We start from the raw sequence: 26888 nt of genomic DNA on the forward strand, positions 1-26888 counted from the left end.
AGACTTGGGAGTGTGAATGTTCGCCATCGATTCTAAAGCACACGCATCACTTGTGGGATGTGTGTTGGGTCCTCCTCGGTGTGTCTTGTTAGTGTTCTCATGGTGATGTGTGTGTTTGATCCACAGTTTCCTGCTCAGACAGACACTGAAGAGTGAAGGGACTCAGTGACAGGCCAGGGCTGTCTCCAGCCTGGGGTTGTCTCCAGGGTGCTTGTGGGTCATGTATTTCAGTATTTTGGGGTTTTGTGATGTGCTTTACATTGTGGGTAGCTTTGAAATTATGTATTTTGCATATTAAGAGTCTGCCTTATTCTGTAAACCTATAATCTTGCTGCTTTTCAAAACTCTTGGTTCCTTTAAAAACCAAGACAGCTCTCTCAAAATATGAATGGGATTTTTGTTAAGAATTTAGTTTTTAAAATGGTCAGCTATTCAGTAAATTTGGGATGATTAGTTCAATATTTGGACACAATTAAATTTTCTATTTTTTTTTTTTTTCTAATCAAAACACAGAAGACATCAAGTGTGTGGACCAGGAAGGACTTCCAGGTAATATAAGTGACTTTTTAATACAAGATTAGCTAGATTTTTTTAAAAGAAACTTTAAAAAACTTCTGCATTTCCAAATCCAAACAAAATAAATTTAAAAATAATCAAATTGAGTGAGGGATTAAAGGACTAATATGATTACTGTATCAAGGACTTATTCCAGTTGGTAAGAAAAACACCTTACGACTAAAAGGTAGGTGTGCAGAGATGAATGAGCAGGTACTTCACAACTGAGGTGATACAGAAGATGAACAAACATCTGGAAAGAACTTTTTTCTTACTAGTTTCACAAAGGTTTAAATTAAGACATGCTCCTTTTCCATCTCTAATTAGGAAATTTTTCAAAATCACATTATGGTGCTTGCATTGATACAGTCTTTGGTCACAAAGGTTTAAATTAAGACATGCTCCTTTTCCATCTCTAATTAGGAAATTTTTCAAAATCACATTATGGTGCTTGCATTGATACAGTCTTTGGTCAAAGTATTAACAGGTTTTTTTAAAAACAACTTTGTAAATTAGAAACTTACAATGTTTATATCCTTCTCTGGCTCTTCCAAGGTTCTTAAACTTATATTTGAGGTTCTTAAGATAGACTTGAGAACCAGAGTAAAGCCAGCTGACTGATAGCAACTTAGATCGGAGAGCACTGGCTGGCCCTCTTGATCACCTTACCCTAAAATTCCTTAGCTTCAACTTCCTCAGTAATCAACCCCTTCTGCTCATGGGAAGGGCCTGTGATTGTGGCCTCGTCTGAACCCCAGAAGACCCTCAGACGGGGGACACAAAAAGCTTAGCACTTGAATCTACTTCATGGGCTGGCAGGAGGCCTGCCTGCTTGATAAGGGGTGGGGCTCTGCTCGACCTGGCATGTTTCTTAGTCTGTGTTTGGGGAGTCATAGTTGAGGGAAACAGAGAAGGCAGTGGCACCCCACTCCAGTACTCTTGCCTGGCAAATCCCATGGGTGGAGGAGCCTGGTAGGCTGCAGTTCATGGGGTCGCTAAGAGTCGGACACGACTGAACGGCTTCACTTTCACTTCTCACTTTCCTGCATTGGAGAAGGAAATGGCAACCCACTCCAGTGTTCTTGCCTGGAGAATCCCAGGGATGGGGGAGCCTGGTGGGCTGCCGTCTATGGGGTCACACAGAGTCGGACACGACTGGAGCGACTTAGCAGCAGCAGCAGTTGAGGGAAAAATGGGAAATTTGATTGGGTGGGGATGACACCCATGCCAGTGGGCTCCAGGACGTCACGTGAACTTGAACAGGTTTCCCGCCACCCTGAGCCAGACCTGTGGACTTGACATTCTCTGGCTCCTTGGGCATTAGGAGGGGATGTGTTGGGCCTGAAAGGACCAGAAGTCTGTGCCAGGGCCATAATTCCTGTTTGTTAACAATGGGAGTTTTCAGAGAGGTTTTATTGGGCCTCAGTGGATATTATGTACCTGAAAGAATCTGATACAGATATTCCAGAGCAGCCACCGGAATTGCTGACTTCCTCTTATGATCTTTGTGTGGCCATAGGTTTAGTGTGATTTTGATTATCAGCTCACTCTGTAGGCCTCCCCCACCCCATGGGGTAAATTAGACTGCAACAAAGGAGGCCCCTCGCTGGATGGAGTCCTCCAGGATTTTCAGTGGGTGTTAATGAAGACTGACTTGGGCCCCTTATGCTCCATGCTGAGGAGGATGCGCTGTTGACACTAAATACTGAAATCCTCTGGTTTATCTCCCATTATGACAATACAATGACATGTGTAATGGGGGAGGGGGAGAACAAAAAACTGAAATGTGTTAGCGGGGCTTTGAGACACTTCACAGTTGAAAATGGGACCGTGGTAACTAAAGAGAAATAACGTGTTTTCAGACCTTCACCTTCCTGCTTCAGATTTCATACAGTTTCTCTTTTCTGCCCACATAGAAACAACATGCTGTTAGGAAGGTTTAGCCTTAAAAACTGATTAGACTTCCCCAAATAATTCATGACTGCCTCTGTTTTCTCTCCCTCTCGCAATGACTTCTGCCTCCACGGCTCTCTAGAGTTAAAATGAGAAAGTTTGTGATCCCTTTGGCTGTTTCCATATCTGCTGTAGGTTAAACTGTGTCTTCCTAAAAGAGAGGTTTCAGTTCTGGTACCTGTGGATGTTCCCTTATTGGGAAGTAGATGAGTATCCCAAGTGAGACTATCCTGGTTGGTGGAGTGGGTGCTCCAGCCGATGGCTGGCACCCTTGTAAGAAAGGAGAAGGAGGTCTGGAACATAGAAACACAGACCAGAAGGCCATGTGGAGACAAGGCAGAGACTAGAGGATGCATCCGGAAGCCCAGGAATGCCAGAGGACTCCAGAAGCTGGGAGAGGTAGGAGGCTGCCTCTGACAGAGCCTCCTCAGGAAGTGCAGCTCTGCCCACACCTTGACTTTGGAGTGCTGTCTCCACAGTTGGGAGAGTCAATGTCTGTCGTGTTAGCCATGCATCTTGTGGTAATTGTCATGGCAACCCTCGGCAACAAATGTAGCATATATCTGACTGTTAATTGCACACTATCAGTACCCAGGATGAAAGTTTACATGGGCATGGAGATAGGTGTTGAAAGTATGGCACAAACACGTACATATGTGTACACATGCATGTGCATAGACATACAGTATGTCACACCTCCCAAGTTAATGCAGTAATTGCATGAGTGAATCCACATGCTCTCAGTGGCCATTGAGCTGGAGATTTGAGTGAGGGTTTGTGGCTCGGAGACTACAGTCCACATAGGCACCAGTGTTTGTGTTTTTAGACTTAACTGTTTATCTTGGTCCCTAAGATAAGATTTTGGTCTGCTGTGAGTTCTGTGATTGGGTCACGCTGACTCTTAGCATGCATCACAGCAGAATATTAGCATGGTGACCATTTGTAGCTCAGGGTGAAATATCTAAGAGAAAACCCATGGGGACCTGCTGGGACACACCTGTCACTGAGTGCTGGCTTTTTTGTGAAGAATATGTGTTATGGAGAATCCTGGACATTGATGATTTAGTGTTTAACTTAAATACCCTCAAGGAATTTAGGTCAAATGATCAGTTAGAAATTGGGTTTGGCAGGCACATTGGAGTAGATAATGGTTCATGTCAGCACCAGTGATTTTCTCAGTTCCTTTCTCCTAACCAGCTTGTGTTTCCCTCTCTCCAGGTTGATCGCTGATCTGGGGCAGGGGATGGTCTGGGGCAGAAAGCTTTACTGCGGGGCCAGGTGGCCAGTGACAAGTACTACTCTGAGGCAGAAGGTGTCTTTGGGCAATGCTCATGTTTGCTTCTGGATATGCACAGTTGTCGGCTGCCTGTATTGCAGGCTTGAAAGATTCTGTGGTCCAGTGGCCTGCTCTGTGGACCCAACATTTCTGAGGCGGCTTCACATTATCTGGGAAAGTGAGTGTGAATAGAATAGTGGGCATGGCTCCCACCTCCCCAGAAGCAGAAATGAGTTTCTTACTTGCTCTTTTGAGAACAATTGTAATTTAAAGTCACTGATCATCCATCAGTTAAGAAATACTGTGAGATGAAATAACTAAGTATCTTGAGGTCATGTGGCCCATTCATGGTACATCAGGCTGGAATTGAGTCTCCTAAAACAGAGTGTTCTATATTTTCTGTTTTGGCTTTGTTTGATCTAAACTCCTAAATAATTAAGATGCTGTCAGTCAGTAAAACATCCATTTCATATTTCTGAGTTTTTCAAAAGGAACAGAAGCAAACATTTTTTGTATTAGAGACCTTAGACCAGCGGTAAGGGTTACCTCACTTCTGCAAGGTACAGGTTGGCTGGTGTGCGGTGGGTTCATGGTCACTCTCTGAAGTCTCGCAGGGACCAGGCTGCTTTCTCTCATTCCAGCCATCAGGAAGGAGGGGAAGGAAGGTGGTGCACCGTGCCTTCCCCATCCAAACTGGGACTGACCAGTTCACACCCCACGGTAAATGCCTGATCCCGAGGCCTCGCCTGACTGGAGGGGAGGCCAGTGAACATTGTCTTTGTGTGGGAGGAATGTGCTCCGCTGAAGTTCGAGGTTTGTTGCTCCAAGAAGAAGAGAATGGACGTGTGTGTGTGTGTGTGTGTGTGTGTGTGTGTGTGTGTGTACTGGGGGAGGGATAGCAAGCAGCCTCCTCTGCAGTTTGTCAGTGCTGTATTATTGACTCCTGAAGACGTAAGTTGGGCATCATGGTCGAGTACTTTCTAGGAAGGATTTTGGAATGTTTTTAGCATGCTGAGCCCTCCCATTTCTTGAGATGTCTGTAACATGTTGTTTTGTAATTCCGGATAGTTCTGTCTCTGTTCCCAAGTAGAAGCCAACATTAGATGAACTCGTTAGCACCTTGAACAGTATCTTAGGAAGCTGTCTACCCTAAAAAAAAAAGGGACGATTTTGAAGGAATGGAGCACTTGCTTGGCTTAAGTTCTGGTGTGTGGCCAAGTGTAGCATCTACTCATCCTGATGGCTTTAGAAATCTGTGTCCTTTGAACATCTGCTCAAGGGGAAAAGGCTTGGCCTTGTGGAGTCAGGTAGCTGCTGGCAGTTGATGTGCAGCTAGATGCTTAGGAAAGTAACTGAGGTGCATCTTAAAATGACTAATTATGATTGGAGCATCAGAATTTCACTACATTTTTAATTTCACTAGGTTTTAAACCTGTCTCTCCTCAACTTTCATGGAATTTAACTATTTTTACCATTGGAATTTACTAGGGGAGGGGAGGTCAATTCTGACCCTTCTGTAGATGGTGACCTTCAATAGATAAGAGTGGAAAATCTCTGTAACCCCTGAGGCTGGGCTATGATCTGCACAGCAAAGTTCACGTGGTCAAGTTAAATCATTTTAGCTTAAGAAATATCGGTTCTGAATGGACAAAGACAGCGAGATCTTTTAAGTAAGAAAAAAAATGTTTTGGTTGCTTGATGTAAGAGGACAGTTTTGACTTGTTTGCTGATGAGAAATGCAGTGCGGTTTCCTCTTAATTGAATGGTGGTTCTGGATTAAGCAGTTTTCTTCTTGGGTTTCCCACTTTGAGAAGGGTCTTGTGTAGCAGAGAACAGGGCTTTGGGGAGGGGCGAGGGGAAGGTGTGTCAGCTCCAGCTTGCGGTGCTATGACTGACGGGGAATGTTCACCATTGTGTGAGAGAGGCTGTGAACCTTCATATACTGAACTCAGGTGAGAAACTATGGCTGTGCCATCCCTTTGGGGGTGCTTACATATTTTTTGAGGGCCAAACTCTTACTTGTAGATATCCTGAAAAATAGAGTTTAGCCCTCAAAACAACTCCTGTTCACATCTTTTAAAGCTGCCTTCACTGACTGGCAATCAGCATAAGTATGAAAATCAGTCTTGGAGTAGAAAGAAATATACTTCAACTGAATAAATAATAACTATGCATATGTTAAAAATATCAAATAAAATTACTCCAAGTGTCAGCCGTAAATGGATACGAAATGCAAACCAAGAAGGGTTATTCAGTATCAAAATTTTAAAAATTTCTGTGACAATTTTAACTATGGACAGATTACTATTAAAACTCAGTTGCATTTATAACATTTTCAAGACTTAATTGTTTTACATTATTTGTTAACTTTTCCTGAGGCATTTTGCATAGTTACATAATTAATGCTAATTTCTTTGCCAGAACTCAGTTCATTTTTCTTAGATCAGAAACCTGAAATAAAACATTTCCTTTCCGTTAAATTGATATTGAACTGTGTAACTATCAATTTGTGAATGTGAGAACAAGATTATCTTGTCTCTTTTGGGATAATTCTTGCTTCATTGCAATAGAGCAGGGCGAACGCAACTCTTAGCGTGCAGCCATGTTTATGCATCATTACACTGTTACCAGGCAACGGGTCCTGCTCAGCCGTTGGTTGGCAGCACAGTGGGCCCTGCCCAGTGGGTAACCAGCTGTCAATGAGGGATTAGTGAGGTGATTCAGCCAATGTGTGGTTGAGGGTGTGGTCGTCAGGGGGAGAGTGAGGTAAGAGGGCTTCCTTGGGCTCTTCAGCCTGTTCCCTGTCCTTGGGCCAGTGGGTGATCGGGGAGGCCAAGGGACCAGGCGGGGGGGCTGTGTCCTGCTGGGCTCCAGAGCCCTCAGCAAGGCCACCCACTGGCGTGGCCCAGGCCTTAAGGCAGTGGTGAACCTCTCCCCTATCCTTGTCTCTCTGAGCTGATAGCAGCATCAGTCTGCCTGAGTCAGTCTGTGGGACCTAGTTGCCCCCCCCCCCCCCCCCGCCCCACTTGGGTGGCCTGAGGAGCCTAAGGGCCAGTTGGTTTGGCCACTTGGTTTCCTCAGCGATGACAGCTGGACAGGGTCTGGGGGCCCCTGAGGGAGCCACCAGCTGAGATTTGCCACTTCTCAGCCAGGACTGAGACCTTGGAGGGTGAAAGTTGTGCCTTGGGACCTTGCCCTTTCTTGTCAGAACAGAGAATAACATCGTTTGGTAGAGATTTACAGGAACATTGTTACCTGACAATGACCTGACCTCAAGAACAAAGGATCTGACACCCAAGAGTTTGCAACAACTAACCACGCCCCTCCCTCACCTTTTGCTTTAAAAAGGGCTTTGCTGAAAACTTGCAGTAACTTTGGGGTTCTTAAGGCACAAGCCACCCATCTTCTCACATGGCCCTGTAATAAACCTTTCTTGGTTCCAAACTGCAATATTTTAGTATTGTTTGGCCTGTCTGTGCATCAGGCACATGGACTTGGGTTTTCGGTAACAATAATGCTAAATGTTAAAATTGTAGGACAGCTTATTTCTTTGGAAATTGGTATTTGCATACTTGCCAGGTGAGAAATGTTGAAAATGTGGACATGAAAAAATTAAATTGCATTCATTTTGTATAGAAAGAAGATGTTAAAAACCCATTTTGCCTTTTGCCACTACTGTGGTTGCTTAGCTACAGAAATGAGGTCATTGTAGGCACTTAGAATCTTATCTTTCACTTCCACAATACTAAGCAAGCATAGTCTCCTACAATTCCAATACTCAAGATTCCTATTATTAGATGCAGAGAAATAGATGATAATATGCGTGAACTTGACATTTGTCATGTGGGAGTCCTAACCATACACGGGCTACTAGAGTGGGAATCGCTGGGCCAGCAGGCATGTGATGCTCATGGGCTGGGAGCAGTGAAGACAAGAAAATGCTGGCAAGAAAAACGATAGCAGTGCCCTTGAGAATTGGAGTCTGGGACCCTTAAGAATGAAGAGGAGTCAGATACCTCTGGACTAATCCCTGGGGCCTGTCCCTGGAAAAAGCCATTGTCTGGCAGGGCCAGGACAGCTGCCCTGGATGGTCTGAGCTTGGCCCTCCCAGCTTTAGCTCTCTTGGCAGCAGCCATTAGCAGGAGGAGTTGTCCCAGAGGCAGGCGGTGAAGATTCTGTAGACAGGGATGGAAGGATGCTGAGAATGTGCTGATGCTCTCACTACCATTGGGCACCAGCAAGCAGGAAATGCTTGACCGGCTCCCTTTCCTGAACTGGGCCACAGGTCTGCTGTTTAAACTCCTCAAGCAATCAGTGGAAGCTCAGATTTTGTGAGCAGCAGGGTTGAAGAGAACACTCCTGTTGGTTAGAATGTCTGGGTAGAACGAGGCGTAAGGAAACAGTGTAGTTCGTCAGTGTGGGCAGGTGTCCGTAATGGGATTCAGTAGTCATCCCTCAGAGCCAGTGAGACAAACAGGACCTTTTTCACTCTGATGTGGCTACATTCATGCTGTCCTTGCCCATAGGTGGACACAACTGGGTGTCACTGGGAGCTGCTTCATTTTCCTGTTTTCTAACTCTGTGGAAACTTACAGTTTAAGTACATCTGGCATCAGAGTCTTTACACTGTTGAGCTGAGAAACTTTGCATTCACTCTGTGAACAGGGATCATAGAGCATGGCTTCCGCCTCCTGTGGCCTGCACGACAGATAACCTGGGGTGAAGTCCTGTCTTCACCATTAGTGTTTGCAAATGCCTATCTCTTTGCATAAAAGTTTGCTTCTCTTGAAGGTTCCAGTTAGATCCTTTTACTTAACAAGATACTTAAAACTATTGTGCAGAGGGTATCGTACAAATCTGCCCGCCATCAAAAGTGAACGTGGGTGGGTTTTGTTTGTTTTCCTGTGGTGAATATTTTACTAGTGTAAATACCTGCATGAATGCTAAACACTGAGACTGTTGTCACCTTTCTGCTCATACCCTCTTGGTTATCATTACTGACTTCTGCTTGGAGGGTATGTCAGGCACAGTGAAGGGTCAGGGTCCCACTGAAGAGTGACGGTTGGTCAAACCCTGCACAGGTGTCTGTTGTTTTTGAATAAAATTAGGTGGATATTTCCATTCTCAAGGGAAACATACACAAACACAACAGAGATAACTTAAAAAACCAAATCTTTTAGCTTATATGAGGTCCAGCAAATTTAGCTTGAAAGTTTATCTTTTTTTCCCCTAAAAGTCATTAATTCAGTAGCTTTTTTTCTAGAAGTCATTAATTCAATATCAGAAATTAAATATAGTTCTTTTACCCAAACTAATCACAAATTCTAAAACCAGTGACTAAAAATGGAATGTTAATTTAGGAATAGTGACCCTGAAGGAAAATACCCTTATTGGGTACATGTATTTAGAAAGTGTAGTGTAGGACTCTTAAAAGTCGTGTGGTTTTAACTTACAGTTTTTTAAGTAGTTGGACCCACATTTGTAAGAACACTTAAATTGTTTGGATACCACTGCAGATACGTGTGCTCATGTATGTATAAATGTTCAGTGTTTTTCTCCCTTTAAGAAGACATCAACATTCTTCTATATCAGTATTAATAGTAGAAAGTCATTTTTCCCCTTGTAATTAGAAGTTAGTTTTCAGGAACCCTTTATAATTTTTGTGAACTTGGTTTACCTTAATTATGTGTCTCTAGGGTAAAAACAAAACAGAAACAAACTAAAACCAGAAATATTTGTGGACTGCATTAAAAATTTTTTTTTTAATATTTATTTGGCTGCGTCGAGTCTTAGTTGCAGCATGTGGACTCTTTAGTTGGGGTGCTAGACTCTAGTGTGGCACATGGGCTTAGTTGCTTCCCAGCATGTGGGATCTTAGTTCCTCAATCAGAGATTAAACCCGTGTCCTCTGCACTGCTAGGCAGATGCTTAATCACTGGACCACCAGGGATGTCCCTGGACTGCGTTTTAAAGTTTTTAATATCAAAGCCTTAGGAAGGTAAATATTTATGAACAGAAAATGTAAAAGGACCCATTCAGGGTAATAGGTGAGCCGTACACTTATTGTAGCCACGATGCAGGGAAAGGAAATAAAGACAGGCTTTTTCTCGGCCAGGGGTGTGTTGTCAACAAGTGTGAGAGCTTGATGGATGGAGAAGGTTGAAAAGCATCGCCTTAATCTTCCCCAACTCGTGTGCTACAGCAGCACAGCACAGAAGCAGCCCCACCCTGACATTTCCTCTCTGTTCCCTGCAACAGTGTCTCTTGCACTCCCTTGTTGTTTAGTAGCTAAGTTGTGTCTGACTCTTTTGTGACCCAATGGACGATAGCCCGCCAGGCCCCTCTGTCCGTGGGATTTCCCAGGCAAGAATACTGGAATGAGTTGCCATTTACTTCTCCAGGGGATCTTCCCGACCTAGGGACCGAACCCGCATCCCTGGTGTCTCCTGCATTGCAGGCAGGTTCTTTACCACTGCACCGCTTGGGGAGCCTGGAACTCTTTAGATGGCTCATGTATGCTTTAAGAAGGATTGTAGGAGAAGATGGAGTGTTACTAACTCCTTATTTATGAGGTGCTCACTGTTAGTTGTTTCCTTTAAAAGTTTGAAACGGAAGTTGTTCTTCAAAATACTTGGTAACTGCACCCCATCCTCTCTTCCTCTTTGAGTCTCTTCCAGGACAGACATAGGTCCAACAAGGCAGCTGGGCTGTTCCAATGTTAGCACATGTGTATGTTCATGCTAGAACCTGCTCTCCTGAGCAGGGTTTCACAGCCATGCTCATTCAGTGTTGAATGAATGAATGAGTTGAACCTAGCCACCAGTCATTCACATGTGCTCACATAGAGGTATTTAAAAGTGGCTCCAAGTGTTAAGAAACCAAGAGCCTACCTGTTTCCTTTCTTAAAGTAGGTTCTATTTGGGACAGTGAGGGTTTACCGTTTGAAATAGGGGACATTGAAGATATAAGGTGTGATAACTTCGGTAATTTTGATTTGTTCCTGTTTTTAGTAGGAAGCTGAAAAGAATTAGGTTAGCTGTCATTTTTTGTTCATTCTTTATGATTTTTTTTTAAGGAAGTTATACCAAGTTATTTAGTTGCAAAGTGAGATAACAAAATGATACTAGGAAAAAAATCTCCATTATCTGTAATTTAGATCAGAGTTTTCTGACTGTTTTCCTCTGAATTGGCATCCTGTAACTTTCAGATCCTGTTTTTATTTATCCTTTATAATTTAGTCCTAACCGGGATGCTGGTAGTGAATCTGTTACAGCCGGTGCAGGAACTGTGGACTGTTTTCGTCCTGGAACTTGCAGGTGGTTCATGCCTGGGATTGCTCTGTGGCATCAAGAGGCTACACCATGTGGGGGATTCTCGACTTTGCCCACCTACAGCAGAGGTGTTGGGAAGCAGGAATGTCAGCTCGGATTGGGGTGGAGATCCTCCTCCTCAAAATTGCTTTCTTCATGTGTCTATCTGAGATGGCTTTTATTTTCCACAGAGCATTTGAACAGATTTCTGTCCAGTGGTGATTTGACAATGACTTATACAGTATGGGGCCCTGAGGATAAATATTCTCTGTTGCTCTGTGTAACTCTGCACTGGCAAGCATTGGGGTTGAAGGCTTGGGAGTGAGGGCATATGCAGACACCAGCAGACGAAGGGGTTGAGGTCTTTCTTTCTTTTTTTTTTGGAAAGTAATACTGTAATTCATACACATTTTGGATTAGAGGTCTTTCTATGTAATTGTCTCTCAGTTCTCAAAATGCTTTTGTCTGTTAGCCAGAAGTTGAAAGGAGTTGACTTTTTCACTCTGAGTGTCATTAGGGAACTGGAGTTTCATTATTGGGTGAAGTAATCAGGAAGGGAATGTGCCTTTTGAGTTGAAATTGAAATCAGAATGTTGGGGCAATGGAGGGAAAGTCCCTGCAGTGGATTTAGACAGGGTCTTTCATGACTGCTGTGATGTTTATATGATATATAGAGAATCTTCATGAAAACCGTAGGGAGAAGAACAAAGATTCTTCTTAAAAGGAACTTAAAATATGTTAAAAAATGCTACCTAATTTTCTGTACAGTGGTTCACCAGGACCTAAGACCGTTTTCTAGGTAACAGCAGGTTAAGAGCTGGGTCAATTATTTTTCTGAATATTACTGAAATTTATTTTTCTCTTTCATCTTGTGCATAAGCCATCATCTCCACTTGCTCACTGTCTCCTCCTGGGTTAAAGTGTCACTTGCGGCAAGCGATCCTTTCATGGATTTGTAATAATCTGTAAAATAGATGCCTTGGAGCCCCTGGTACAAGTTCTCTCTCTCTCTAATAGTAAAGTAGTTTTACTTTGTTTTTAAAATTAGCATATATTAATAGTAAAATTGACTGTCCAGTTCTATGAATTTTATTGTGCTCTTTGCAAGCTGTTCATCTACTTTATTGAAATGTCTGAGTCTTTGCCAGTTTTTAAATTAGAATGTTATTTGTTAAATACATGGTGTAAAGATATTTTCTCACAGTCACTGGCTGAGGTTCCATTCTCTTGAGTGCATTTTTTTTCAGAAGAAAACTTTAAAATTTTTATGAAGTCCACCTTATTTTTTCTTTTACAACTCATGCTTTTAGTGTCATGTCTAAAATTCTTTGTGTTCCCCAAATTAGGATTTCCCCTGTGTTTTCCTGTACAAGTTTTTAGTTTTATGTTTTGCATTTAGAGCTGCCATGCATCTCGAGTTAATTTTTATAGAATATGTAAGGGTTGATTGAAGATGGGTTTGTGTGTGGTTTCTTTCCCCAAATAGATGGCCAGTTATTCTAGCACCATGTGTAAAAGGCTGTCCTTTCTCTATTAAATTTGTTTTGTGCCTTTGTCAAAATCAGCCATATTTTTGGGAATCTATTTCTGGACTCTGTTCATCTGTATCTTCACCACATTGTTTTGATTATTATAACTTTTTGATGATCTTAAAATCAATCAGGGTGATTTCTACAACTTTATTCTCCTTTATCAAAACCTTCCTACTATTCTAGTTCCTTTGCCATTTCATATAACTTTTACAATTAGCTTTTCTGTATCTACAAAAAAAAAATCACTAAGATTTTAATTGAAATTGTGTTAAATCTGTACATTAATTGGGGAGAATTGGCATCTTCATTATGTTGAGTTTTTTATTCCACATATATGGCATGCTTCTTTTTAAAATTTTTTCATTAGAGTATAGTTGGTTTACAGTGTTGTTTCTACTGTACAGCAAAGTGAATCAGTTATACATATATCCATTCTTTTTTAGATTCTTTTCCCATATAGGTTATTACAGAATATTGAGTAGCATTCCCTGAGCTGTACAGCAAGTTCTTATAAGTTACCTATTTTACATATAGTACTGTGTGTATGTCAGTCGCTATTTACGAGGATTCTTTGATTTCTTTCATCAGCATTTTGTAGTTCTCAGCATGCAGATCCTACAGATCCTGTACAGGTCTTGCATGTTTTATTAGATTTGTACCTAAGTATGTCTCATTTACATAACTACTGTAAATGAGATTGTTTTTTAAATTTTAATTCCAAATATCCATTGCTACTATATATTAATATGGTTTGCCTTTGTATGTTGTGATCTTGAGAAAGTCAGTTATTGGTTCTAGGAGTTGATTTTATAGACACTTTGGGATTTTCCTTGTAGGTTTTGGTTTGACTGATTTTTCTTTTCTCGTTTTCAGTTTCTTCCATTTCTGCTCTTATTTTTTCCACTCACTTTGGGTTTATTTTGCTTTTTCTATATTTCTTAAGGTAGAGGTTTAGATTGTTGACTTGAGACCTTTCCTCTTTCCAGATGGGTACCAATGGCATTAAAGGTACATGTCTATATCACTGTGTTGGCAATGTTCTACAAATTCTGGTTTTCATTTTTGTTCAGCTGAATATATTTTTTGCTTTCCTTTGAGGAATTATGGCAGTTTTATGTGTTCCCCAAATCTCATTTTAACTAGTGAACAAGATTAAAGTTCACCCAGTCTTGTTTCCTGTATTGACTCTGTAACGTTTTTACATTCCATGCTCTGACCAGAGAATGACAGTAGCTGAGCTTATCAGGGAGTTGGTTGATGTGTGGTATGTGATGATGTGAAAGGTATTACCATGTGGTAATTTGAATTTAAGTGCCAAGGACTGGAAGCAGTGCTGGGCATGTATAGGCACAGAAGAGTTACTGCAGAGGTGTGAACACAGTTGCACATCGTTGGCTCTGTGCTTGCACACTGAGTTAGGTCGTCTCTGTTTCACCTGTGCTTTTCTGCCCTGACCCGTGGCTAGTCTGAATTGCTTTCTCTCCAAGCTGGTTTGCCACATTAGCACATTTTCACGTTATCTTTGCAGTTGATTCAGACTTTGATTACTCATCATTTTTTTATTTTAAACGAAAGATTTTTTCCTTATTCTTTGATTGTATGGTTCACATATTGGAATATGCACGTTATTTTATAATGATTACCTCTAAATACACATGTACTTGAATATCCAGCAGATGGTTGATTGCAACTATAGAGCACGGATCATTGTTTATAGTGCCTCCTCCTCTAATGACACATCACTAGGTAGAGGATTATATACTTTATGCTTCCTTATTTACCTTTTGAATAAGTATATTAAGAATTGCCACTTGATCAAAGTTGGGCAAAATGTTTAGAAAACATATTTCTGTAAGTTAGAAGTTTTATACTGTCATGGTTATTATTATTTATTTAGGTAGTGGATTCATCAAAACTTTATTATACACATTATGTGCCAAGATTGTCCAGATGTGTTACTCCCAATAGTTCAGGGTGATTTTGATCTCGAAAGTGATTTTGTGCACAAGGAGCCTCAGAGCTTTTGTTGGAGTGTTTTCCTGCAGCAGCTCATTAGTCTTACAAAAAGAAGTAACCATTATACAAACTAGCTCAAAACTACATGTCTTATGTATATAAATATTTAAAGACATATTTATATATATTCACATTATATAATTTGAAGATAAAATAATATAAAAATCCTAGAATATTCTGCATCTTGCAAAACTAAGGGAAATAATATTCATTCATTTTAATGTTTCTAATAAAATCTTTGTTTTCATTTTATTCCTGTTACTTGTCCAGATGGGGCAATTTGTTTAAGACAGTTCCTGGACTCATTAATTTAGGCATCCCTTTATATATACCTTTAAACATGTTTTAAATGTGAGAATATAACTGTTCAGTCTTTCATTCAGCAGTGTTTAGGGACTGTATCTGTTTCTGGCACATGGTAGGATCTCGATGAACGAGTAAATGAATGCAAAAATAAAAGTCAGGGTCACTTCCATCGCATTTGGGAATTTTGAGGTAAAGCTTGGGAATGAGTAGGAAGCTAATTCAATAAGGGCCAAGTGAAAGTTGTATTTTATAGTCATTTCAGAGGTCATTCAGCGTTGGGCAGTAGTAGTGTGCCCTTCAGATCCTGGATTTCCAGAAGGTCAGAGTGCAATGTTTTATCCTCTTTGGTAGAAGAAGCAGAGGGCTGTGGTGGCTCCTCATTTCAAAGAGGAAAGCCAGGCCTATATCACCTTGCCTTTTGTTTGTTTGTTTTCTTTTTTTTTTTTTTTATTTTATTTTTAAACTTTACAATATTGTATTAGTTTTGCCAAATATCGAAATCATCTTGCTTTTTGACATACTGGCCAGCATCTTGGGCTTCTTGAAGCTGCCTGGGGGCCTACTGGTGGAATAGACACCACAGGCCGCAAGGGAGATGGAATCGTACGTCCCTGTGTCATATGTCATATGTCCCCGGGGCCCAGGACATATTGAAACATGCTTTATCACAGGGTCAGGATGATGAAAATCACAGACTGCTGGTGAAAGAGATCAAAGAGTTAAATACCTTGTTCACGGATCAGATGATGCAGTGTGTAAAGATGTCAGTTCTCCCTAAACTGATACATGAATTTAGGAGAACTCCTATCAAAGCAGTTTGCTTAGCAAAGTTTGTGGTAGATACCACAGACATTTCCTAAAATTTATGTGGAGAGGGAAAGGCCCTCAGATAGCCCAAACAACTTTGACAAAGAAGAATAAAGTAGGAGAATCGTTCTTTCCAGTGCCAAGTCTTCCTGAGTAGCCACAGTTGTCAACAGTGTGTGTTAGACCCACAGTGCAGTGGAATGGGATGGGGGACTCAGGCCTAACAAAATGCCCAATTTTTGACCAAGAAGCAAAACTAATTCAGTGGTGGCGAAGGGATGATCTTTCCCATAAATCACATTGGAGCAATTGGACATCCATAGACCAATAATGATAATCTAGACCTGAATCCCACACCTTGTACAAAAATTAACTTAAGTCTCATAGATCTCGGTGTAAAACATAAAACGACAAAACGTCTAGCAAAAAAAGAGAAATCTTCAAGTCTGATGGCGAAGCAAATCATTCTTAGATTGAAACTAAAAGCACAATCCCTAAAATGAAGAGTGGGTAAACTGGATTCATCAAGATGAAAACTTCTGCTCTGTGGAAGACTCTGCAAGAGAAAGAGGCCCCCTGTGATTGTGGACGTGCACACCCCCTCCGGACTCTTGACACTTGTCAGAGTGTCTGACACTTGACAAGTGTCAGAGTTAAGTGATAGCATCTGGGCATTACTGGCTAGAGTTATGATTTCAATCAGTTCATTTCAGTTCAGTCGCTCAGTCGTGTCCAACTCTTTGCGACCCCATGAATTGCAGCGTGCCAGGCCTCCCTGTCCATCACCAACTCCCGGAGTTCACTCAGACTCACGTCCATCGAGTCAGTGATGCCATCCAGCCATCTCATGCTCTGTCATCCCCTTCTCCTCCTGCCCCCAATCCCTCCCAGCATCAGAGTCTTTTCATAGTGCATGTTTAAAATACGTATTATTCTTTCTGGTCATGCCATTTACTAAATGTTTTGAGAAACTTTTTGGTTATTGACATAAACATGAAATCTGAACCATGTTAATATGTAGTTCTTGAGAATTTTTTTTCCATTATACTGAGTATTTGAATAAGTCCTGGTGATTTTATAATCCTGAGATTATATTCAAGCCTGGTAGGTAGGCTACAGTCCATGGGTCACAGAGTCAGACATGACTTAGCAACTGAACAACGGCCTTATTTAAAGGATGTTTTATGAAACTCCAATTTCTAAGTTTTACATGGAAAATACGACATAAACCTGAGAAAAATGAGTGATAACTCCAGCAGTACATATATTATAGTAACAAAGGAAAACATAATGAACTGTGAAGTGATACTGTGTTGTGAGACATGGGCCCAGGCTCTGGAAGGACATGAAGGCCCGGCTGATGGGTTTGCCCTCAATCCTGAGAGCCATGAACAGCCTCCTCCAGGCTGCAAGGACAAGGTTGTGCAGTCTCACCACCCTCTTAAGTGGGAAGTCAGTCTGGCTGCAGGTGCAGAGGACTGAGATCCGGAGCTGTGAGCGGCTGTGTGGGGGATGCAGGGAGAGCTGATAACATCTGGGATTCGGTGATGGTGATGGTGGCAGGGGTGAAAGAGAAGTGTGTGGATGCCTAAGAGGTTGGGCTTAAGAGTTTCCTCAGGGTTTCTGATAGCTCCATTATCTGCTGTCTTCCATCTGGCTCCCCTGGAGCCATCACGCTCTTGGCTTGCCCTGCCGCCTGCCTGCTGAGCTTGGAATTCTTCCTGCCCAGCTGGAGCAGGAGCCCTGCCTGAGAGCCTGGTGTATCCCTCACAAGTTTGCCCTTGTGATAGATGCCACACAAGTACATGCTGGGTTTTTAAACTGTGTTTTCTTCATTACTTCGTGCTTTCTGAGACATTTCACTTTCTGTGTATTCGATCTTTTCAACTACGGTGAAAGGTAATAGGTGTTATTTACTGATATTTTGTTACTGAGAAAGATGAGACCCAGAGAAATTAGTTGATGTGCGGACCCCCCCAGTTTATGTTTAAGGTGAGGAGAGGTCCCTGGTCTGCCTGCTTCTACTCCCCTGGACAGGTGGGTTCTTGCCAGGACAGCAGAATCTATGCGGAAAAGATGACAGACGCTGCCTTCAGCAGCTAGGCGGGAGGGAGAAGGCTGTCAAGGGTGCTCCCTAAGCCTTATAAAGCCATTGGCTTAGGAGAGAGGCATTCTGAAGGTTCCTGACAGCCATAAAATTCCAAACATGGAAATGATTGCTTTGTTAAATAAAGCATTCGTTCCAGCATTAAATAATAAAATAAACTCCTGACACCAAGAATGGAAACCGTCCCTGTTAGGCTGATCTGTTTCCCTGGTGCTGACCCAGCCGTGTGGTGGCTCACATACTACCCTGCTGGGGGCACTGCTGGCTCTGCAGGTTTCCCTGTTCTGACCCGAGGCCCGCAGGGCTCTGTAGATTCCCGAGTCTGACTGTGCCAGAATGAAGCCAGGATGGAAGAAGAGAGGAGCTGCAGTGTCATCTCCCTCCTTGCATTTCCTGGGCCAGTTTTCCCTTCATTTTCCTAATACTCAGGGTTTGCCCGAAAACTCTTGACTACAGTATAAATAGGAAAAAGACTTCTTCACGGCCTGGGAAGGAGAATGATTTCTGAGTCAGTGAGATTCAGCCACATGTTGGGGGCTTCACTTGACTTGCATTTTCAGTAGAGATGTTTGACTTGACTGTAAGTCTCTTTTCTTTGTTATAGAACACATATGAGAACTTTAATTTCTACTGTTGAAATTCTCAATTTTACGGAACTCTTTTGTCCAGGAATAGTAATATAAATAACTTTTGATAAAGTATTAATAGAAACTGTCTCAAAAAACCACGTTTATTTTCTCTTCACTGAGGTTACAAATGATTTCTGCATTTACTTATTTCTGAAAAGAGTTAAATGGGTATCTTGAGTATCAAAACATGGAAAATAGCTCTTCAGGATTTTGTATGGAAAATTCTTAAGCAAGGCATCCTGCAGCCTATGTCCTTCAACATTAGCAGCTATCTGCTCCTTTTCAAGGAACAACATGTTGTAGATGCAGCATGTGGAAGTGATGTACACGTTTCCTTGATACAGTGTTTCTTTTAGCTTCCAGGTTGAAAGAATACTAATGAACCTGCCATAAACCATGGAATAGTCTTTGTAGATTGATGGGTTTTAATAACGTCTTGCTTAGAAATGTGGTGTGGAGCATGGTTCCTCTTGTAGTGTTTCTGCCTTGAGTTTGCAAGTTTCACCCTGAAGACTCTGTGCTCATTACAGATCCAGAGGGAGGAGCAGAGGGGGCGAATAGCCAACTGATCCTTTGGCTTAAATGGACGTAGAGAAACACTTTGTGTTTCCATGGTGACACCATGGCCTTGATTGTAGGTCAACCTCAGGCAGAAACCAAGGAGCTGCTCTGGGTTTAGTTGTGTGTAAAGCTGGCCAGCATCTATCTTTTCTAGAACCTTCTTTAACCCATCTTGTTTCCTTCTCCCGGCCATCTAGGCTTCCAGTTTCTCTCTTCTGTCTCTAGCCACCTATCTTACTGTATTTTCCCAAGATCCTCATTGGTTGAACACAAGATTCCCCTATTTATATAAACTTGTAGTAACTTTGATGTAAATAATCTGAGGACCTCTGGCTACCAGATGCTGAAGTAGCCCCAGAGTTAAAAATAACTGAACTTTGTGTGTGAAAAAGGACATGCAGTGAGGATGTTTCAGCTCTGATGCCTGGGGTGGGGCACCTGAGGAATCTGCCCTTGTTGCAGACTAGATCCTTTGTGTGACAATGAGCCAGGCCAGTGTCTCACACACTTTAATGATGGAGTAATCCTCGATTTCCCTCTGCCTTTCTCAATGTGGCCACCAAACAGTTAAGTAGTCACCAGCCATTTGCCCTGATTTTGAATGCAGTGTCTATCCAGTCACCATTTGAAGTCCCTCTGTATGTTGGTGTCTGCAGCTCATTTGTGACTAACTCCATCAACACACAGTCCTGGTCTGTAGAACAGTGGGGCCACACTTGGTTCTTTAGGACACTGACCCATGAAGTTGTCACAGCCTGGCTTGGAAGGTAAGCCACTTGTATGTGTTACAAAAAAAAAACCCAAAAAACTGAGTGAGCAGCCATCCGAAGGCTCATGAGACTTGTGCAGAATTCCGTGTGGCCTGAGGTGTTAGTGAGACAGGGCAGGGATGGGGGCATGGAAATAGGCAGTGGGGTGCGAGGGTTCCTAGTCAGGTGGAGAACTGGGCAGGACATCAGGTGGTGAGAATGCTGACCAGTGGTCACATAGGGAGGCTTGAGTGAAAACTCCAGGTTTCTATGGGAAAAGTTTTGGAGTTGGACAAAGGTTGTTTTCTTTTTCGATTTGAGGCCCTGGGCGAGAAACAAATACATTTTGCACCTTGACTGCTTACCTGTAAAATCAGTGGTTATAAGGATTAAAAGAGATTACTTAGGACATGTAGGAGGGGGCTCAGTAGTTTATACTTCTGGCTTTGCAGGCTGCACAGTGTGTGTTGTGGTGCTTCCCAGGGAGCATAACTGTGTGCTGGTAAAACTTATTTCCAAAAACAACTCACAGGCTGGATTTGTAGTTAGCCAACCTGTGATTTAGATAAAATTCATGAGGTGTGGAAGTCATTCAGTAAATAGTGTTTCCCTTTCCCTCTGCTTGGTTTGGAGAGATGATAGCACCCTGGGATTCCCGAGTCGTGTCTGCAGGTTCTCCAAGCTGACTGCTTCGTGCCAGCATGTAGCAGTGGTGCTAAAATAGAACGCCTGTGTGGAAGTCCTGACTCCGCCTCCCACCTAGCTTTCTGAGTCTGTGGGATTAGGAACCTGTGTGGAGGCCTCTGTGAGGCTGACCTTAACATCTCCCTTTTAAAAAAGAGCTGTGGCTTCGTGCCGAAAAGTGCCTGTTTTGCTTTGGGCCAAGATCTTTAGCAGCTGGAGCTTTCCAGAGTGAGGGTGAAGAGTCAGTGTCTGCTAAGGTGACCTCTAAGGTTGGCTTCAAGGGAGGGGACCTCTGCCCCTCTCCCCACTCCCGCCCCCCACGTACTTAAACGTTCATCTGGGAAATTTTTAGAACTTGATCTGAACTTTGAATCTTTCTCCTAGCTCGTTTAAGTGGCTGAGGATCAAGTATGTGTCTGCCTTTACTAGTGGGATTTTTCTCTTTCCTACAGATCCTTCTTGTGTAGCCTTTTTTCTTCCACTAAGAGAAGATCCTTTAACATTTCTTTTAGGGTAGGTTCAGTATTGATGAACTCTGAGTTTTTGCTTCTCTGAGAAGTTTTTTTAAATTTTTTAATCTTTTATTTGATCCTGAATGATAATCTTGCTGGGTAGAGTATTGTAGATTGCGAGAGTTTTTACCTTTCAGCACTTGATATGTATCACACTACTCCCTTCTGGCCTGCAGAGTTTCTGCTGAAAAATCAGCTGATAGCCTTATGCGGAATCCCTTGAATGTGACTCCTTGTTTTCCTCTTGTTGCCTTTGGAATCCTCTTTATCTGTAACTTTTGCCCTTTTGATTATGACATGTCTTGGTGTGGGTCTCTGAGTTCATCTCATTTGGGATGGGACCCTCCATGCTTTGTCTTCCTGGATATGTTTCCTTTTTCAGTTTTGGGAAGTTCCCAGCCATAATTTCATCAGACACATATTGTACCCTCTTCTCTGTCTCTTCTCCTTCTGGAACCTCTATAACATGGTGGTTAATATGCTCGATGTTGTCCCAGAGGCCGTTTAACCTGTTCTCATTTTTAAATTTGCCTTTCTTTTTACTGTTCTTATAATGTGTGATTTCCATCCTTCTGTCTTCCAGATCATTATGTGTACCTCTGTATCACCTAATCTGCTTTTCTTTCCTTCTAGTGTGTTTCTCATTTCACTTACTGTATTCTTCAGTTCTGACTGATTCTTTTTTAAAAAAAAATTTTTCTAGTTTCTTGTTAAAATTCTCACTGTGTTCATGTGTTTCTTTCTCAAGTTTAGTTAGGATTCTTATTGCTAATGCGTTAAATTCTTTATCTCTTAAACTGTTTATTTTTGCTTCATTACTTGTTGTGAGCACAAGTCATGTCTTCCCAGGGTGTGGTGGCAGCGCTGGCCTTGGTAGGAGGAGGGGCTGGAGGTGGAAGGGCGAGGCCTGGAGCCTTGTGTGAGCTGGGCTTCCCCTCTGCTCCCCTCTGCTTGGTGACATCACCACCCTGTGGAGTGGGCAGGGTCCCAGGTTGCTGGAGCAGAAGCCCTGAGGGTTAAGTCTGAACCAACTCTGTTCCTTTAAGTATATGTTTCCCCCATCCCGGCACCAGGCCCCTTACCCCAGCAATGCTGAATCAAGAGGTGCCTGTGTGGGCTATCAGCAGAGTTGAGGGGTTCAGCCCCAGACAGAGGTTGGGGCTGACTTACTACCTGTCTAAGCACCAGCATTGGTGGCCACCACCCTGCTCAGTCACTGCTTCGGGTCTGCGCTGCTCTAAGTCTCACAGCCAGACCCTCTCCCCTTTGAGAAGCAGGCGGGACTGAGCTCAGGCTGTGAAAAATGGGCAGTGGCTAGAGCAGCCTTCATGGCTAGACCAGCCATGCTTGGGGTCAAGCCAGCTGTGCTGCTCACCATGGAGCCCAGGTTTCCCACAGCCCTCCTGCTAGTCTGCAGGCCCTCCAGCCAGCATGGGGCTCGTCTTGCTGTCAGACCCCAGGACCAGGGCACCGATCTGTGGCTGAACTGCTTGCTCCTCAGGGCAGAGCTCTGTCCCTGTGACCTTCCCGTTCCACGTAGCTGTTCCCTGGTATACAGGTCCTGATCTGATCACTTCTTTTCCCTTCCTACCCTGTTCCATGTGGATTGATCTTACATCCTCAGTTGTACTGCCGTCTTTCTGCCAATCTCTGGTTAGTTTTCAGTGAGAATTGCTCCACGTGGAGATCTGTTTTAGAATTTTCATGGTGGGAGGTGAGCTCTACATCTTCCTACTCGGCTGTCTTGATCTGCTCCTCACAACTGAGCTGAACACTGGGTGAAGAACAAGCCGGAAGGGGCTAGTTCACCAGACTAGGACTCTATGGCAGGACTGTGCAGAGCACCTGTGAGATTGGCTGGGAAGAGAGGGGCTGAGGGAAACACCAGGTAAAGAATAGGTACCTGCCATGCTCAGGTGACCTTCTGGCAGGCCAGTATGTGATTTTCCCACCAACACACCCTCACACAAGTGCTCGGTCCCCTGCCACATGCTTACATTTTCCTCTGGGCATTCCCTCTGCGGGAGGGAGCAAGCTGGTTTCGAGTTTATAAAATGCTGAGCAGCAGCACAGTTAGCACAGAAACTAGCATTCTTATAGGTTTATTGTCTTCAAAGAATGGTCAGTTTGTTTTAGAATCAAAAATGCTCAATAGTCAATGGGGGATAGTTCTTCCTATATCTGTGTTGTTTACAGCTCTGTGTACACAGACTAGTCATGAGTTCTGTGGGCCGGAGTGGACTGCTGGGAACAGTGGTGGGCCCAGGCGGTTCTTGGCCCAGGGTGCCTCTGGATTGATCAGATGTAGCAAGCATCACCACCAGGAAAAGCAGGCTTAGCAACTTGTGTGTGACTCACAACAACTTTTCATTTGTTTGCTGTATTTTTGTTAAAACTTTAATATTTAACTATTTTAGAAATGATGGTTTGGTCAGAATATTAGGGGAAAAATTAAAGAGTTTCAGAAAAATTCAGTGGCACAAATCAGCATTTGGGGTATGTTCGAGCTTGCAATTGGGAAAGGCTGTTGCATGTTGTAAAGGTTATTTGTCCCAGGTACTTGGCAACCTAGCAACGAACGATCCTTGAATCTCTGGCTTTAGCAATTTAATTCCTGTTTTAATTGTAAACATCTTAGTCATGTATCTTGAATTCCATAGATCCTACGTCCTCTTTATTTGTTTTTATCTACCTTTTTTTGGCTTTAGACACTTATTTTCGAAAGTACCTTATCAGTGTATAGTCCTTGGAACTGACATGTCTGATAAGTTAAAAAAAAATCTCCTTAACAAAGGAAGATGCTTGTTATTGGTGGTTTGGGCCAGCTCTCACTGGGGTAGACACCTGCAGAGTCTGTTGTTGATTAAGTTAATGAGCGCTGTGTAGATCAGGGAGGTTTCCTGCCCTGCAGATGTGAGTAAGATTGCAATACTCTTCATTCTGGGCTCCATCAGAGCCAAAACCTTGTGAGAAGGGGCGGGAGACCAGAGTGTGCATGCGCTGTAAAGGATTTTATCTAACTTAAATGAATGTTTGCAAGCAGAAGAAAAGTCGAGGTGAATGATGTAAAGTGCTTTCTTCTTAAATTATAAGGAAACAGAAGACACCTACATGCATGACTGTGTCTTCTTAGTTGAGTGCTCAGCTCTACCAGTGAAAAGCATTCTGAACTTCCCTTTCCTTCTTTTACAGGTGACATCACACAAAAAGGATATGAAAAGAAGAGATCAAAATTGATTGGAGCCTACCTGCCCCAGCCTCCGAGTATGTAAACCTTGCTGAGTAGCATAAGGTGTCCAGCTTTAAGAGTTAACTGCAACTCCTGAGAGAACAGCTGAGCACCAGTCCTCTCCCAGTCCCCAGACTGCATGCGAATCAGGCCCTTGAGGTGGCACCAACCCCATCCCACTCCTTTGCGTGACTGCAGCATATTTTGTGAATTCAGAAGACACATAGGATTTTTCTGTGAAGGTGCCAGATAACTGTAATAGGTATTCATCCACAGAGGAAAGTAATATGTTTGATTACTTTAAAATACTCTAATCATAAAAAAAATGAGAACGTTTATGGTTTAAACATGAATTTTGGCTTAGTTAAAATTATTTATAATGGTTTAAGTTAATCAACAGTTTTTGTTGACTTCATTGGTGGAGGTTGGGGGAGGCAAATCTAGAAAATGATGTAACATCTTGCCTGGGATTTTGAAATTGTAAAGGTTGGTTGGTTGTTTTTTGAAACATGATTGTCTGCATTATGAATTCTCAACCAAGTACAAGTTCTGTTTAATTCTGTGGTTTTCACACATGCAAGTACGTAGGATTCTACACTTGAGCTGGTTCTGTACATTTCAGGGAAAGGAGGGAGACCCTGGGCTGCAGGTAACACCTCTGTTCTGAGGGCAACCTTAAGAATTTTCTGGGCATCAGGAAGGGCTTAATGCTATCACAAGTCCTCCAGGAGGTAGGACAGCAACAGAAATGGACTCTACAGTGTACCCTGTTGGAGCAGATGTAAAGCCATGCTGAGATGTTCCAGCTAGGAGAGCTTCAGCTCCGCATGTGCAGGCCTTTTGGCTCTCTGGGCTGTGACGTGGCCTCCAGTGTTGGGGGCGAGAGGAATGTCCTCACCTGCGGCTCACCTTCCAGGACATTTGTGTTGAGTATGCTGCATTTTTAGCCTTGTTTGATTTTGTGTGGTTTCTTTCTTTCCTTGGAGCTTAAGAAAGTTAATGTAAAGATTGGCTGGCTGTGCAGGGCTGCCTTAGCTGGCGACCTGGGTTTTCTTGCTGTCTGGTCTGTAAAAGGAAGGAGCTATGCTCTGTCTGAGTGGATGGAAGAGCAGTGTGTTGTCCGGCTGACCCCGTGTGTGAGAGCTTTAGAGAACACACGGGGGCAGACGACTAAATGTGGTCTCCCCGCTTTCCTTCTCATCCTCCAGCAGAACTGCTGGGATGACTTCCTATCTGCAGGTGGCCTTTCGTGGTTTTGGAGGAAGGCTGGTGTGAGGTGGTAGGTCCTTGTGTTGCTAGATTTTATTTTCTGTGCCTTACCAAACAAAAGTGAAACAGAAGCAGTTCTGTGTATTCCCAGGAGATGGCTCTGGGAGATGGAGCCTCTACAGTCCCAGGACGAGGCTGACCTGTATTGCTGGGCGCTGAGGGTGGCCCTGTGTGACATGGTCCCCTTGGTGTTTTTTGTGCTGTTCTGCATGGGGTCGGCAGCTCTGCTCGGCGCTGTAACAAATTTAAAAAAAACTAAAGTTTGAATTAATTAGTTTTTTTTCAACTTGTTACAGCAGCGAATGGAGCTGCCGTGGTCCGGTGTAGACTGCAGCACAGTGAAGGAGCCCCGAGAAGAATGCTGCAGGCTGGCAACATCGGGGTGTGTGACATCCGAGACGCCGCGGTCAGAGAGCGGGCGGCCAGCACCGCAGGAAACCGGCCACTGTTTTACTTTCGTTTCGGTGAGCGCACTTAACTGAGAGAGATCCCATGGCAGGGCACGTTTGCAATGGACTGTCTGCCTGATGCCATTCTAAACAGAAGTGTAGGGCTCAGCCTTGGGGGAACCTAGGAGGTCATGTTTCTCAGCCCCATCCTCCATTTCAGCTCATTCAACTTACCGAGGCCTCAGAGCTCCTCAGGCACAGAGCTTGTCACAAGCCCTGGACCATGATTATCCTGCTGATTCAGAGCCCAGGTCTGAGTGTTTTCTGTTAAAATATAATACTCAGTTTTTGCAACCATATTTTCGCAGTTGGAGCACCACTCACAAAACACTTAGGAAAGAAGAATCCATGACGGGTCATACAGTTTTTCATAAAATTGTTGATCGTCACTGACCTTTGTCTCATAGTCAGAGACTTGGGTGAGGATGAGCTCTAGTGTACCCTGGCCCTTGAGATCTGTTTCAGGGAGTGAGGTCCATAGCTCCATTATATTTCTATCTCCAGAGGGCAGTCATGGAGTTTTGAAATTGAAAAATTGAACCGGTTCATCACAGAGTCATGATTCTATTCAGAGGTCAAAATTATTTAAGTGAACAATATTTTGAATATAAGAAGCTCAGAAAGATGAGTTCAGTGCACCTTTTAGTACAATAAGGAATAAGCATAAACTCAAATAAAAGACATTGAGAATCATGTACAGATAATAAGCTGTGTGTCACAGTTGATCTGCAGGATGTTAGACGAGGACACACAGCCTGGTCTCCCTCTGTGCCTCTGCTCTCCTCTCCAGGCCACCTTGCTAACAGGCATGAGGCATGTCCTTGTGGGCAAAAGTGGAGCATTGATGGGCAGGTGGCAGACTTGGGCCTTAGCTGCCGGGCCCCGTCACAGTTTCTGTTTGCTTCCTGCACCTGTGAATGCGTGAGGCTGAGCGCTGCCGGGGA

General features: G+C 43.1%; 1 protein-coding gene across 7 annotated transcripts in view; it reads left to right on the plus strand.

The window, feature by feature from the left end:
• DIP2C (disco interacting protein 2 homolog C) overlaps nt 1-26888 on the plus strand; it is a 310450-nt gene that overhangs the window by 127417 nt on the left and 156145 nt on the right. For 4 of the 7 annotated variants that reach the window (XM_055544187.1, XM_055544181.1, XM_055544183.1 and 1 more), the window contains exons 2-3: nt 24190-24261; nt 25792-25959. In XM_055544187.1, coding sequence (XP_055400162.1) covers nt 24190-24261; nt 25792-25959 — 240 coding nt within the window. The remainder of the gene's footprint in view (nt 1-24189; nt 24262-25791; nt 25960-26888) is intronic. The other 3 variants (XM_055544184.1, XM_055544185.1, XM_055544182.1) reach the window with 2 other exon arrangements.

Source organism: Bubalus kerabau, chromosome 13 (genome assembly GCF_029407905.1).
Source record: "Bubalus kerabau isolate K-KA32 ecotype Philippines breed swamp buffalo chromosome 13, PCC_UOA_SB_1v2, whole genome shotgun sequence".
Lineage (NCBI taxonomy): Eukaryota > Metazoa > Chordata > Mammalia > Artiodactyla > Bovidae > Bubalus > Bubalus kerabau.